Raw genomic sequence first — 16595 nt, forward strand, 5'->3', positions numbered from 1 at the left:
GGTTGCAGCAGCCATTCAGAATGTAATCCAGTGCTACCGTGGCATCTATGATGAGAAAAAAAGAGCTACCACTCAGACATCACTGGATTGTTCTTTCAAGAAGGTAGACAGAATTAAATCCAGCAAGGAACCAGAACCTGTGCCAGCAACTGCAGGTATGGAATCGCAGCTTGCCCGTCTCCTGTTGCTGATGCCCCTCCAGCTCTACCATCTCCCACCTCCTCTCCCTCTCCAGTCAGTAACTCTTCATGCCCGTTCACTCGATGCCAGCCCCTGTTGTCCTGTACTACTGTGCTTTTCAAGATACTGTACTTTCAGATTAAAAATGTTTTATTTCTTTGTGTTTGTTCCATATGTATTATTTGTGTGAAAACTACTATCAACTTATTACAGTACAGTACTGTATAGCTGATTGTGTTAGCTGGGCACCTAGGCTAACTTTGTTGGACTTAACAAAGAAGCTGGACTTAAGGAACGCACTCTCAGAATGGAACTTGTTCATATGTAGGGGACCTACTGTCTGTGAAAGCTAAGAAACTGAAATGAGAGGATCGTTGCAACTGTTTACCAGTTTTGTGTGTATGTGTGCACCAATGTCCCTATTTTTTTTTTTTTTTAAATGGCAAGTATGGTATACACTAGGAGGTCAAGTTATCAATAAATTATCACTGTTAATGTTCTGGGAAGTGCTGGAAGCTCTGCTAAAAAGTTGAGAGGAGAAGCAGATATTGGAGATGTAAAAGCAGGTTTTAAATTCTAGCTGTACAAGCCTGAGCAAATCACTTAACGTGTGTGTGTCAGGATGACTGGAAGTACAATGAGATGGTGAAGTATTAAGTTTTGATATTTGGTTTAATTCAATACATATTTCCATATATGTAATAAAAACAAGATATTGAAAGACCAGGAAAAGTGAATCAAATGTTACTTTGCAGGTTACAGAATTATACTTTTTTGTAAATAAGAATTTTTCTGTTATGTTATTAATAAACTTATAATAGCTGACAAACAGGGTTGGAAGAGTAGCTTCAGTTAAAATTGTCTATTCTGAATATTTGGAGAACAGAAACTACCCTAACCTTTAAATTACAAATAAGTCACACTTTAGTAACATATACTACTCTTCTTCAGTACTCAGGCAAGTAATATTGAGGAAATTCCTGTCATGTTATGACTATGGGATGAGATGTTGATTGGTGGGACTGAAAAATGGTGGTATCACAAAGAGGTCTTAACAAGTTACTGGAGTTATAGTGTTTTGCTTGCGATCAGGGGGAAAAAAAAGAAACGATGTTTTTCCTTTGACTTCCTTCACAAGTTACCTTAAAATGTTGGTTCTTCCCCTCATCCCTCTTAAAATTGTTCTCTCTGCACTTTATATATTGATTTATTTCCCAGGGTTCATTTATTGCCTCTTTGGGGAATGATTTCCAAGTATAACTTATTCCACTAGAAGTGAAAGTGTCAGTTCATCAGTCGTATTTGACTCTTTGCAACCCCATGGACTGTAGTCAGCTAGGCTCCTCTGTCCATGGAATTCTCTGGGCAAGAATACTGGAGTGGTAGCCATTCCCTTCTCCAGGGGATCTTCCTGACCTAAGGATCAAACCTGAGTCTCCTATATTGCAGGTGGATTCTTTACTGTCTGAGCCACCAAGCAGGCCTAGATCCAAATTTCCAGTAAAAACCTTGACCTGAATATTCAAATTGAATGTGTCCAGAATACTTAACTGACTTTATTTTGTTAATAGCCACTATTCTGTTAGGTGGAATTAAGGTTTGCATCCATTTCTTTATATTCTTAGTTAATCTGTAACTTTTTAGATGTTTATTGTATACAACATTCATTTTACCTTCTCTCGTCTACCGAGTTTAGACCATTATTATTTCTCATCTGGATGATTGTTTTCTCTTATGTGACTATTCTCTTAGGGCTTCCTTGGTGGCTCAGACAGTAAAGTTTTCGCCCGCAGTGCGTGAGACCTGGGTTCAATCCCGGGGTTGGGAAGAGCTCCTGGGGAAAGGCATAGCCACCCACTCCAGTATTCCTGCCTGGAGAATCCCCATGGACAGAGGAGCCTGGCAGGCTATAGTCCATGGGATCACAAAGAGTAGGACATGACTGAGCAACTAAGAACAGCACACATGTAACTATTAGTCTTTTTATGCCCTAAGTATTAGGTTGTATTTTAAATACAACTTTAAGAAATTAACAAAATAAAAGTATGCCTATTCTCCCAAACAGTTGCAACTTTTTCAGATGTTTCTATAATATATATACAAATCAAAAATCATTTTTAAACAAAAATAGGCTGACAGCTTACACTGTACTGTAGCTGCACTTAGTCTTTTCATTTTAAATATATCTTCATGTCACATCTGCTGTTCTTTTGAGCAGCTGTATATATGAATTTACCATAATTTTTTTTCACCAGTTCCTCACTGACAGGCATTTAAGCTGGCCCCGGTAAAGAATCCGCTTGCAGTGTAGGAGACACTAGGGACTTGGGTTCCATCCCTAGGTTGGGAAGATCCCCTGGAGGAGGAAATGGCAACCCATTCCAGTATTCTTGCCTGGAAAACTCCATAGACAGGAGTCTGACAAACTACAGTCCATGGGGGTCACAAAGAGTCAGACTTGACTGAGCATGCACACTACAAGAGACAAATTAGGAGATGGGGGAAAGGGGGAAAAGAGGAGGATGGCAAGGCATGCCCTTCAGATCAGGTCAGTCGCTCAGTCGTGTCCGACTCTTTGCGACCCCATGAATCGCAGCACACCAGGCCTCCCTGTCCATCACCAACTCCCGGAGTTCACCCAGACTCACGTCCATCGAGTCAGTGATGCCATCCAGCCATCTCATCCTCTGGCGTCCCCTTCTCCTCCTGCCCCCAATCCCTCCCAGCATCAGAGTCTTTTCCAATGAGTCAACTCTTCGCATGAGGTGGCCAAAGTACTGGAGTTTCAGCTTTAGCATCATTCCTTCCCTTAAGGAATTCTAGTAGAGCTGACCACAGGTTTCCCAACCACACAGGGTAGTTGAGTATCCTCCCAGCCAAGTTTTCTTCTTGCTTAAGTGAGCCAGTATCTGACTTTGCCAACAAGCAATGACCCCTCATTAGTTGTTCAGGTTTTCTAATTTTCCATTATTGAGAACTATTACAATTAATCTTAAACAGTTTGGGGCTCTTGGGCAGATACATCTATTAGCACAAGAACCTATTTTAATATTTATCATAGATTGTAATTTGTCTTTTTTGCTTTCTGCTCTACAGGGTTGCAAAGACCCCTTCTCATTACTCTGAATCCCAAGTAATATAATACTGTGTCCTACAAGTTTTTTCCCCCACAGGTGCACATATAGTTTATTAATGATTACATTTTGAAGCCAGCCATTTTGATCCAGTATTTAAATAAACTATTTAATATTAAAGCATTTTTAAAAATTGAGGTAAAAATTAACCATTATTAAAATGTTCAATAGAAGGCATTTAAGTATAAAAGATGAGCAACTATCACCTCTATGTAGTTCCAAGGCCATAAATAATTTTTGGTGAAAGGATTTTTCAGGCACAATTATTCCTAAATTATATCTTTGTCCATGGCTCCTGCCATTAAAGAAAAAATTGTTATGCCCACTACTTACAAGAAAGTCCAAATGCCTTGATATTTAACAACTTCCTAAATTATTGCTGATTCTGTTCACGTGCATTCAGTTAGGTTAAGTGTTAACAGTTTTGCAAGAAACTGGAAAGGAACATTTTAGTTCAAATGAAGGATTTTATGTATATCCTTTGTCTCATACCTTCAATTCCTGCAATCTTTCAACATTTTTTACCTAGAAAACTGTAGAAAGGAGACGCCGATACAGGAAAGCTGAACGCAGGTGAAACCCTTGCACTTTCCAGTCTTAAGGCTCTAGCTCACCTTAAGCCCCAAGTAATGCAGGGCGGCAGTGGTTGCATGGGGGAGGCTGCCGGCTACACAATACAAGGTCCCATCTTCCCACGCCCAACACTGAAATTACCGCTCCGGGCTTCACAATCTAGAGCTTTGCTTCAGTAGTTAGGGCGGAAGTCCTAAAAATCAGAATCTAGGTTTGCTCCTCGAGCAAGAATCACCAGCCACGAGTCCTCTACACCACGGTTTTGCAAACTGCGGCCACAAGCCACCTGCAGCCCAATCAGCAAGAGTAGTAGAAAAACGCTGATTTCGTGGAGCCCCACCCTAGAATCCGAATACCTAGGGGTGTGGCTCCGGAGTCTGCATTTCCCCCAAGCCCTCCAGGTGGCTCCCGCCTCTGGCGCTCAGAAGTTTGAGAGGAGTGGAGCCCCGCCCCTCCCCGAGCGGGGCGGGGCGCGGCCCAGCGCCGCGCTCTCCTCCGCCTGCGCTAACCCAGACCTAAGGCACGCAACCCGGCGGCCTCGAACGGCCAAATCTCGTGTGCGCTCCCGCACCGCGGGAACTAAGCGCCGGCTTCTGGCCCGCTCCCTTAGCGCAGCGGCCTGCGCGCATGCGTGCGCGCGCGCCGCGCCTTTCCTCACGCCGCGCCTTCCGCTGCCCTGGTTACCGTTAGTGTTTGCGAATTCCCTGCAGCACCTTCTTCGCGGGAGACCAGCACCGCCGGACTCCGGCAGCAGTTCGATACGCGCGCGCCTGCGTCACGTGGGCCGAGGCTCCCTCGCGGTCGCTGGCGAGCCGCTGAGCCGGGAGGAGAGGAGCTGCGGGCTACCGCTCACCCTCCCACCGCGCCCAGGGGCTGGCGCCCGGATGAAAATGGCGAAGTGGGGGTAGCTGGCGCGGAGCGTGAAGCTATGGGGCGCGCAGGTGTGGGTGCCGTCGGAGCCCCCTGAGGCGGGCGCCTGGCGGTTCTCCGGGGCAGTTTGACCTGGCGACCTCGGGCTTGCGCCTTATCGGTCAGATCACGGGCTCCGCGGGTCTCCGAGGGCCCCGCCGAGAGAAGGGGGCAATGGATGAACAGAGTGTGGAGGTGAGGGGGCTTGAGGAGGGTGGTGGCTTAGTCTCCCTCGTCACCCGCTGAGCGTTCTGTATTCGGGGCGCCCCGTCCTAGTCCACCCTCTCGTGGGGCACCCCCACCCCACTGCTGCTGCTGTGGAGGGGCTGACCCAGTGTGGGGGACGCGGTGCTCGTTGTGCAGCCCTCAAGGGCGCCTTGTGGTCGGACAGTTCCCGCAGTCAGGTGGTGCGTATCCGGGCGTTTTCAGGATGTCTTGGCACTGGTACTCATCCCCACGGGGTTTTTGCAATGTACAGCGTTTTCAGCGCAAAACTGCAAATTCTTTATATGGTCGTGCCCTTGCGACTCGCGACCAGTTCTCACGAGTTTCTGAGCGAATCCGAATCTCCCTCCGAATGGGTAATCATTCCCTTCTCCGCTGTACATTCTGTAGACATCTGCCCTTCCCAGATTGAATGAGGATATACTCTTACTATCCTGTTTGATTGTAGTGTAAAGAGCAACCTGTTCTTTTTATCTGAGTCTTGTAAACGATGTTTTCAAATGTTTGGGATACTGACTTTAAGGCTAGGAACATAAAGATTGCTTATTGGACATAATTATATAATATTAATAATTGTCAAAATTTGAACCTTCCAATTACTAAAATACTAAATCCTTGATTCTTAATTAGGGACAACTATATTAGTTGGGTACTCCACTTGAAACTAGTTGTTCATCCAGTGGTCGTTTTGTGTCCTATCTCCCCACCCCCCCAGCGTCTGCATCTCACAGATTCTGGTCCTGCAGAGTCATGGTTAGACTCATGAGTAATTTTCTCCTTAATTCCTCTTGTAAAAGTATTATAAAGGTTTTGTAACCTCACCTTGGTTTTTAGAAGCGTTTTAATTCCTCTGGAATGGAGTAAAAATAAATGTGAGTACTGTAAAAATAAACTTACAATATGTAATAACCTACATTTAATTATATCTGTTTTCTTGCCAGATACTTCCTAAATGGATTCATCTCAAACTAGCAAGCATAATATTGTTCCTTCTATTTATGTAATTTTTTTTTTCTTCCCAAAGCCTTCATAGAGCTGCCACCAAAATTCTCAATACAGGCAGAATTTCAGGCTCAAATAAATTGCTAGTTGGTTTGAACATCGTGGCAGAAATTCAGATTTCTGGATTCAGGATAGTTTTCCCTCTTGATCAAAGTATGCTGCCATTAATGGATCTTTTTATACTTAAAAAACTTAGGAACACAATCCACTCCCCTTGGGGAATTTGCAGAAAAAGCAACAAGTTCATAGTGTTCATTCAGTCATATAGTTTGCCTTTTTTTTTGTTACTGTTATACATCATAAGGATTTTTTTATCATAAACTTCAAAAATATTTCTAGTGGCTATCATAATCTATGTTAACTCCTGTAATTTAATATTTTGACCTTTGGGCTGCAGCCAGATTCTTGCCATTGTAATTATTGTTTGAGTGAGAATATTTGTGCAGAAGTCTATGTCTGAATTCCATGTTCTTTGCTTATACTAGGATCATTGTGAAGCTTAGAAAAATGGAGGCATTTTTTTCCTTCAGGAGATGTTCTGAGGTACCTGGACCTTGACTAACCAATCGTATATAGAATATAGTTGAAACTGAGATGTTGTGAATCCAAAATAAATGTAAATGTTGAATGAATTATTGCAGGCATGCTTTATGCTCTTGATTCAGTAGCCTAATCTGGTGAGCTTTAACTTCTTTTTACTGTTTTCAGAGCATTGCTGAGGTGTTCCGATGCTTCATTTGCATGGAGAAACTGCGGGACGCGCGCTTGTGTCCTCATTGCTCCAAGCTCTGTTGTTTCAGCTGTATTAGGGTAAGTTGTGTAACTCTTTACCTGCATTTAGCATATATAGGTGGAGAAGGAAATGGCAACCCACTCCAGTGTTCTTGCCTGGAGAATCCCAGGGATAGGGGAGCCTGGTGGGCTGCTGTCCATGGGGTCGCACAGAGTCGGACACGACTGAAGCGACTTAGCAGCAGCAGCAGCAGCAGCATATATAGGGTATATTGTAAAGATTAACCATTTTTTGTATCTTTTTAAAGTTTGATAGTTCATGCCCTTTTGAAAATGTCTTAAATGAATGTTCCTTAATAGGGAGATTGTCAACGTACATTGTTAAGCTCTGTGGAGATGAGTAATCAAGTGATAACTGCCTTGAAATGTCTGGAAACCAAAGCCCAGTGTAACTTTAGTATATTTACATTATTAAATCATTGCACATTTAACAAGTATTTATGAAGTGCTTACCTGCATTGTATTTGGGGTTGAAGATGCCAAGATAAGTGATGGAAGCGCTTTCCCTGCAGGAGTTTAAATCTAATTAAGAGAATGGACTTTGTGTTTATATTCAGGAATGTGTAGTGTCATAAAGAGGCACTTACAAAGTGCTGTGAGACACAAGATAGTTTATACTTGTTTGATGCGTAAGATAGAGAAAAGGCTAGTAATAGGTTCAAAGGCAAAGAATAAAGTCATATAAACTTATAGTTAAAAGAGACCTTAAAGGTGAATATAATCTGGTGGCTTTAAAATTAATGTCGGTGAACCCCACAACAAAATTATGAAAAAGCCTAAGATGTAAAGCAGAAGAACTTATTTTGGTTGTATTTGGGGATTCAGTGCACATCTGCAGGCCATAGCTGAAAACTGCCCTGCCCACATTGCTCTTAGTAGATAATTTCCTTTATTGAGAAAGTCAAAGTCATCTAACATGCTCTTCATCTCAAACTTTCTGTGTGATTCCTTGTTCCTGCCCGAGGAAGGTAAATATCCCTTTGTCAAGAATAATATCTGAAACACTTCCTACATCATTTGCTTCCAGTCACACAGTTAGCAAATGATAGAGCTGGATTTGAACCCAGGAAGTCTGGCTCTAGAGCCTGTGTTCTTTGGCACTACACTACGTGTGCAGAAGGCCTAGGTTACACACCATGCTGGTTCTCCCACTCATAAACTGAGAGACTTGATCTTTGCATTGTTTTCTCAAACAATAGAATGTGGATAACAAGATCTGTCCCACCAAGATGGTTGTGGCATTAAAGGAGATAAGTAAGCTAAAGGGTTTAATTTAGAAACTAAAATATACTCTCCACTTGGGTGATTCTGTGGTATTCTAAAAATAGCAATTCATACACATATTATGTTTTATAAATGGTGCAGCTGAAGTGAGATAGATTTAAGTGGCCTCTATCACTGTAGTTAATTGATAAAGTGGATCTGGATTCACCTCTTTTGATGAAGGTCTAGTATACGTGGACATTTCAGGTGGCGCAGTGGTAAAGAATCTGCCTGCAGACGCGGGAGAAGCAGGAGACATGGATTTGATCCCTGGGACAGGAAGATCCCTTGGAGTAGGAAATGGCAGCCGTCTCCAGTATTTTTGCCTGCAAAATTCCATGAACAGAGGAGCAAAGAGTCAGATATGACTGAGCACAAAAATACAAAGATACAAATACCACTGTATAGATGACCTCTGGTTATTATCTTATACTTCACTGATCCTTCATTTCTTCACTGTTACCTTTTCCTCATCCTGTTTCTTACAAGAGCGTATTTCTTAAATATTGTGCTGGCATTTTCTTTTATGAAATGTCTGGGAATTTTTCATCTACTTTGAGAAATTTGGTTTACTTTTGCATGGCTTCTAAATCTTCCTTCAACATTGCCTTATAAATGTCAGACCTGATTGTCCTTCCAGCATCTTGAGATTTGCTTCAAATCAAATTCTTCCTGTTATTTTCTCAAGTTGATTCTCTTGAACTTTTTTCTTTGTTTCTTCTTTTCTACCAGGAGCTCAAACTTGAAACCTCTTGACACCAGTGTTTTTAAGTTATTATCGCCTAGTGTCATTTATATTTGTCCTGCCTTTCCATTCTTTTTATTACCATCCTAATGGGGCTTCCCTGGTGGCTCAGACGGTAAAGCGTCTACCTACAATGCCAGAGACCCGGGTTCAGTCCCTGGGTCGGGAAGATCCCCTGGAGAAGGAAATGGCAACCCACTCCAGTATTCTTGCCTGGAAAATCCCATGGAGAGAGGAGCCTGGTAGGCTACAGTCCACGGGGTTGCAAAGAGTTGAACATGACTGAGTGACTTCACTTCACTTAATAGAGAATTGCAGATACTTATTACCTCATGCTTCGATAATTACAATTACCGTCTAACTGATCTGTCTTAAGTGTTTAATCTGTAGTCCATTTCGTATCCTGCTGCTGTCTTGATGTTTTCCAGTAATGCCGTTCTTTTTTTTTTTCCTCCCAGAAGCCTCAGATTTATTGCCTGAAGGATAAAGTCCAAGAACATTAACCTTGTATTCAGACCATCTGGATAATCTGGTTCTTAACTTTTTCTTAGAGTTGTCCTAGTTCCCAAGTACACCATCCATCTGTTCGTTCATTCAACAGCTATTAATTGTATGCCTCTTTGGAGTTAGGCATTGACTTCTTCTCAAGGAGTTGGCTTGTTTCCTAGTTAGGATGTATACAAAAAGGTAAATAGCTATGTTAGATATCCTTCATAGGATAAAGAAAAGTGAAATTGGTTAAGGGTTTAGAGTAGGGACTTTGAGAGGGCACAGGCAGGTTTGTAGCTACTTTAGATAGGGTAATCTGGGAATGTTTCTTAGTGTATGACATTTGAGCAGGGACCAGGATGAAATGGAAGAGTGATGGAAATATCTGGGAAAGAAGGTACCAGGCAGAGAAATCAGAAGGGGCAAAGGCCTTGAGAAAGAAATATGTTTAGTGTGCTGAGAAATAGCAAAGAAACCAGTGTGGTTGGAGCAAAGTGGACAGAGGGAGAGAGGGAAAGGAAATGAGCCTTGGTAAAGACCTTGGATTTCATTTTAAGTGTGCTGCTATCCATTGAAAGCTTTTGAGTGATTTGAAGTAGTTGATGCTCTGAAAGCTTTCACTCTGTCTACTGTGTGGAAAGTAGACTATGGGCAGATGGTTGAGTGAAGAGAACAGTTAGGATGGGCTTTATTAATGGAAGGTGAGTGGTGGTTTAGACCGGGATGGGAACACCAGAGGTGGTGAAAAATAGGGCTTTTCTGTTGTTTTAAATGTAGAATCAGTGGGTTTTCATACAGATGGGATGTGAGAATAGTTTTTTACAGCATCTGGATGAATGGTTTTCCATTCTGAAGCAGAAAAAACTGGGGGAGGAACAGATTCAGGTAGGCTATGAAAGTTGTGGGTTTTTTAAAAAATTTTTAAATTGTTTTAGTAACAGTACAAAAAAACATTGTTTTTGCTAGTGAGAGTGATATAACTAAATATAGTTCTGTCTTAAAGCAATTTATGACCATGATCAGATCAGATCAGTTGCTCAGTCGCGTCTGACTCTTTGCGACTCCATGAATCGCAGCACGCCAGGCCTCCCTGTCCATCACCAACTCCCGGAGTTCACTCAGACTCATGTCCATTGAGGCAGTGATGCCATCCAGCCATCTCATCCTCTGTCGTCCCCTTCTCCTCCTGCCCCCAATCCCTCCCAGCATCAGAGTCTTTTCCAATGAGTCAACTCTTCACATGAGGTGGCCAAAGTACTGGAGTTTCAGCTTTAGCATCATTCCTTCCAAAGAAATCCCCGGGCTGATCTCCTTCAGAATGGACTGGTTGGATCTCCTTGCAGTCCAAGGGACTCTCAAGAGTCTTCTCCAACACCACAGTTCAAAAGCATCAATTCTTCGGCGCTCAGCCTTCTTCACAGTCCCAACTCTCACATCCATACATGACCACAGGAAAAACCACAGCCTTGACCAGACGAACCTTTGTTGGCAAAGTAATGTCTCTGCTTTTGAATATGCTATCTAGGTTGGTCATAACTTTCCTTCCAAGGAGTAAGCGTCGTTTAATTTCCTGGCTGCAGTCACCATCTGTAGAGATTTTGGAGTCCAGAAAAATAAAGTCTGACACTGTTTCCACTGTTTCCCCATCTATTTCCCATGAAGTGATGGGACCGGATGCCATGATCTTCGTTTTCTGAATGTTGAGCTTTAAGCCAACTTTTTCACTCTCCACTTTCACTTTCATCAAGAGGCTTTTGAGTTCCTCTTCACTTTCTGCCATAAGGGTGGTGTCATCTGCATATCTGAGGTTATTGATATTTCTCCTGGCAATCTTGATTCCATTTTGTGTTTCTTCCAGTCCAGCGTTTCTCATGATGTACTCTGCATAGAAGTTAAATAAACAGGGTGACAATATACAGCCTTGACGAACTCCTTTTCCTATTTGGAACCAGTCTGTTGTTCCATGTCTGGTTCTAACTCTTGCTTCCTGACCTGCATACAAATTTCTCAAGAGGTGGATACTATTGTTCAAAATTTTGGACTAGTTCAGTTTATTACAATATTTGTATTTTTTTAAATCTTAAAGAAGATATAATTCACATACCATAAAATTCACCTTTTTAATGTATAAATAAAGTTTTTCTTTTAGTATGTCAAGTTCGAGGTGGTTATTATACATTTAATTGGAGATGTTGACAGTTGGAAGTATGAATCTGCATTTGAGGAATGGATTGAATTATTGGCATATAATTAATATTTAAAGGCAGGGGACTAGATGAGATCGCCAGATTACTTCCAATGGGAAGAGATTTTTAGGTCTGAACTCTGGGTCACTCAAGGTTCAAATGTTAGGAGAAGGAGGATTCAGTAGAGTATATTAAGAAGGAGCCAGGAGTGAGACATCACAGAATTCAGATGAGAAACGTGTTTCAAAAAGGAGCGATTTAGCCTTGTCATATGGTTGTAGCTTGGGAATTGACTGTTGGATTTGAGAATAAGTAGGTTTTTGATGACCCTAGTAAGTAATTTCAGTGGAACAGTGGGGGAAAATTTGATGTCAGAGTGGGAGGAGAAAGAGACAGCAAGTATAAAAACTGTCAGAGAATCTTACTGTAAAGGGGAGAAATAAGGCAGTGATTTGAAGGGGGATGTTGAGAGTCACCTTTTGGGAGAAGGTTTTTATCTTGCTGGGACTAAACCAGTAGAGAATAAATAATGATACTAGAGAGACGAGCATAATTACAGAAGCAAAGTCCTTGAGATGTTGAGAACTCCACACAACCGAGTTGTAATATTATTTATTTGAATGCCTTCCCTTCTTTTTCATCCCATCTCTGTTCGTTTGTCCGCAGAACTTGAACTGTCTCTGACAGTCCAGATACTTGTGTCATTTTAACAAACGAATGTTCAGGTGCGTGAATAGACTTGCCTGAAGTCACGTGGCGGTCGATGGAGGACTGAGGGTAAACTCCCTCCCAGGCCAGCACTCTGCCTGGGGCTCTCTGGTGCCTCCACATGCACCAAAAGACAGGAACATGGCTGTGTTTTCATTTATCTCCCTGCGCTCAGTTGATTTTTTCTCAATGTCTGTTTCTGTTTTGTATTTTCTCTTTTTTTTTTTTTACTGACATCTTTCTCATCTAATTTTTAAAATTTATTTTTAATCCCCTCTTGATTTTCAGCATTGGTAGCAATTCATTTGCCTATAATTATTGACTTTGTTTTTCATTTTTCAGTCTTTTAAAATTAGGTATATTTGACATACAGTAAACAGCATGTATTTAAAATATATAATTTGATAAGTTTTGGCAGATGTTTACATTGAAAAGCCATTCCTGCAATCAAGATAATGAATATGTCTGTAATCCCCCAAAACTTCTTTTTGCCTCTTGGTAATGCCTCCGTTTGCTTGTTTTGTTTCTCAAGCAACCAGGAATCTGCTTTCTATCACTTTAAATAAATTTGCATTGTCTAGAATCTTATACAAATGGAACCTTACAAAATGTACTCTTAAGGGTTTGGCTTTTTTCACTCAGCAGAAATTATTTTGAGATTCATCTGTGGTGTTTTAACAGTACTATTCCTTTTTATTGCTGTAAAGTAGCATTCCATTGTATGCATAGCTATAATTTGTTTATCCATTCACCCATTGATGGACATAAGAGTTGCTTCTAGTTTTTGGTGTTTGCAAAGAAAACTTCTATGACTATTTGTATACAAGTCCTTAAATGGACTTAAGCTTTCTTTTCTCTTGGGTAAATAGAAATGAAATGGCTCAATCATATGGTAGGTGTATGTTTAACAAATTGTCAGACTATTTTCTAAAATAGCTGTATCATTTTACATTCTTACCAGCAGTGTATGAAAGTTCCAGATCTTCTATGTTAATGTCAACACTTGGTATGTTCAGTCTTGAATTTTAGCCATTCTTACAGGTACGTAGTAGTAATTCAACTTTTCCCTTGAGATCAAGAAAAAAAACAAGGATGTGTACTTTTATTACTTTGGACCCTTATACTCTCCCCAAACCCTTGGTAACCACTATTCCTTCTTCTCTGGAATCCGGCTAGTCTAAGTACCCCATATAAATGGAATCAAAGAATATCTCTTCCTTGCTGTTTATCTCTGAGCTCTCTATTCTGTTTCATTGTCCTACGTTAGTACTAAACTGTTTCGATTTACCGTAACTTTGTAGTAAACATTGAAATCAGGCAATGTGAGTCCTCTTAACTTTGTGAAAAGTTTTCAGTTTTTCACCCTGGAGTATCATGTTTGCTGTGGGGTTTTTATGTATTGTTGTTCAGTCTCTCAGTTGTGTCCAGCTCTTTGTGACCCCATAGACTGTAGGACACCAGGCTTCCCTGTCCTTCACTGTCTCCCATTATTTGCTCAAACTCAGGTCCATTGAGTTGATGCCATCCAGCCATCTCATCCTCTTTTTCCCCCTTTTCTTCCTCCCCTCAATCTGTCCCAGCAGCAGGGCCTTCTCCAATGAGTTGGCTCTTCGCAGCAGGTGCCAGAGTATTGGAGCTTCAGCTTCAGCATCAGGCCTTCCAATGAATATTCAGGGTTGATTTCCTTTATGATTGACTGCTTTGATCTCTAAGGAACTCTCAACAATCTTCTCCATCACCACAGCTCAAAAGCATCAATTCTTCAGTGTTCAGATGAGGCTAGAGAGGTGTGGGCTGAGACTACCTCTGGAGGACAGCTATGACTTTAGCAGAGCATTGTTTGAGGGAAAGAAATGTGACCTAAATCTGGCTTTGCTCAGGGACCAAAGAAATAATGTTCAAGGTTATTAAGAATGGAATCCTTTTCCATCTATTTTCTTTTTCTTACAGGTTTATTTTCTGTTCTGCAAAGTAGATTTTCCCGCTATTTATCTTCTGTTGTTCTTCAAGGATTCCTTGGGAATTTTATTTCTGAGTTATTTGACTTTATTTAAAAAATTTAGGTTCTTTCATAGAAACAGGAAGGAATAAACAGAAATAGCAGGTATTGGGGAGTATATAGCTATTGGATTATATATTTATTTACCTCAGAACCTATTAACCAGGTAATTAAAACAAAATATTTTATTGTAAAGTTAAAAAAAAAATTTAACTATGAAGCTATGTTTTTGGAAATGTATTCAGGAAATCTTAACATCTTCTTTGTAGATGGTGTAAAACTGCTCCCTATCCAGTAATAATTAAAATGGTTATAGTAATAGAATTTGAGGTTTAGTAGAGATATTATTCTTTTATAAAGCCTTTTTATAATTATGAGGAAACCAGGATATGTAGATGTTCAAATTGTTGAACTGTAGAACTCTTAAGACAGAGTTTTGCTGTATTGCTTATTTTATATTTTTCGAATTTTATATCCATAATGCATATACTTTACTATTAGCTTGCTTTTCAAAAAGGAATTTAATAGTACCTTAAAATTCCTTGGAGATTTTATGATGAGTCAGTTAGAAGTAAATCATCATAGTGGCTTGTTTCGGGGTGTGGAAATGACAGTGTTGTTATTATTTTTGTGGAGATTATTTTATCGTCCCTGTGAGATCCAGACTCCTAGGATCACTTTCTTTTCCTAGGAGAGAATAGCTTCTTAATAATTATTTTGGGATGAGTTCTGTCCCTTTGAAAATTTATTCTTGTCACGATGATAATGAGGAGACAGATTGCCCGCTATTCTGTAAGTATCTCTATAATTAATGCAGACACAAGAGAGGTAAACTCATTAATTTTGGTATGTAAGTACTCAGTATGTACAAATTAATGGTGTTTCTGCAATCAAAATCTAATTCTTTTGCCTCCTTAGCGCTGGCTGACAGAGCAAAGAGCCCAGTGTCCTCATTGCCGGTAAGCATTTTCCTATGATTGTGAATTTGGAAAGTAGTAATGTGATGGGGTCAGAGTGTGCCCTAATACTCATAAAGTTCTTTCTGCAATCTGCTACATTTATTCTCTTTTGGAATACAGTTGAAAAGAATATAAGCAGTCTATCTGTCTGAAGATGTGCAGACCAATTTATCTGACATAGAATTATATAGAATATGTTACATTGTTTACCTTCTTTTGGAAAATCATTGTGTAACTTCTAAACTTGGCTTTTGTAACTACAAAAAGTAATAAAGTTTCTGTTAAAAAAATCCATAGCTGAATAAAAAGGCTTCTGATTCTGATACACCCCAGCTAATCTTTTCATAAATTAACACTTTGAGAAGAAATTGTTAAGTTTGTTCTTTTAGACGTCTATCTATGTATACGGATATGTGTACCTAATAATTTTTTCTTAAAACACAAAAATGATATTTTGTTGTTTGCTTCTTTTTTCCATGTAAAGTATAGTGGTGCCTTTATTGATGGTATGTACACATGTGTCATTTAAAATCAATGTTTGAATAATAATCCACTATAAGATTATACATTTATTTGTGCTTATACTGGAAGACGTTTAGTTTGTTTCCATTTTTGGTTATTTCAGATGATGCCAGATTCCATTGAAGGAAAAGGCTTTTTACCATTCTATGTTCCTAATAATAGATATTGAAAGTACCTTTTTATTACATCCTTGGTAACACTGAGTTACCAATCTTTTTTTCTTTTTTGTTATTCTGCTAAGTGAAAAATGGTATCTTGTTTTTAATCTGCTTTAAAAAAAATGATTGGAACTGAGCATCTGTTAACATTTTTAGCCATTTATAATTAATTTTTTTCTTAAACTGTCTCTTTATATCTTTTGCCCATTTTTCTTCATGTATTGTTCGCATTTTTCCTATTAACTTCTAAGAAGATCAGGACTATCAAATAGAACTTTCCATGTGATGGGAATGTTCTCTAGTGTTGCTGTCAAATGTGATAATTGAGCACTTAAAATAAGTCTAGTGCAACTATGTAATGAAATTTCTTAAGATTAATTTGAATTTTAATTTAAAGTCACATATAACTAGTGCCTATTAGTTTGGACAGTAAAGCTTTAGGCTAAGGAATTGAGAATTTGTAATCTAAAATTTTTTTATTCCTTTTTAAAAAATAGTACATTATTGTAAAAATAGACTGCAAACCGTACTTTTTATTATGTCTTTGTTACTATCTTGATAGTAATTGGTATGAATATGATTGTGAGCTCTATTTTGAGGAAGGTGTTTATTTTTTCTTGATAATTTTTTTCCAGCTTTGCTGAGATATTAATTGACAAAATTTAAGCTATAAAATTCTGAAAGGATTCCTCCCCATTGAGTTAACAGATCTGCCACCTCAGTATTTACCTTTGAAATGTGTTTTAGAAAA

General features: G+C 39.8%; 1 protein-coding gene across 2 annotated transcripts in view; it reads left to right on the forward strand.

Annotated features, from left to right (window-relative positions):
• The first annotated feature begins 4403 nt into the window (after window positions 1-4403).
• TRIM37 (tripartite motif containing 37) overlaps window positions 4404-16595 on the forward strand; it is a 151165-nt gene continuing 138973 nt past the window's right edge. For both annotated transcript variants that reach the window (XM_010861626.1, XM_010861625.1), the window contains exons 1-3: window positions 4404-4991; window positions 6732-6833; window positions 15124-15164. In XM_010861626.1, coding sequence (XP_010859928.1) covers window positions 4971-4991; window positions 6732-6833; window positions 15124-15164 — 164 coding nt within the window. In that variant the 5' untranslated portion in view covers window positions 4404-4970. The remainder of the gene's footprint in view (window positions 4992-6731; window positions 6834-15123; window positions 15165-16595) is intronic.

This window comes from Bison bison, unplaced genomic scaffold (assembly GCF_000754665.1).
Source record: "Bison bison bison isolate TAMUID 2011002044 unplaced genomic scaffold, Bison_UMD1.0 scf7180017864472, whole genome shotgun sequence".
NCBI lineage: Eukaryota > Metazoa > Chordata > Mammalia > Artiodactyla > Bovidae > Bison > Bison bison.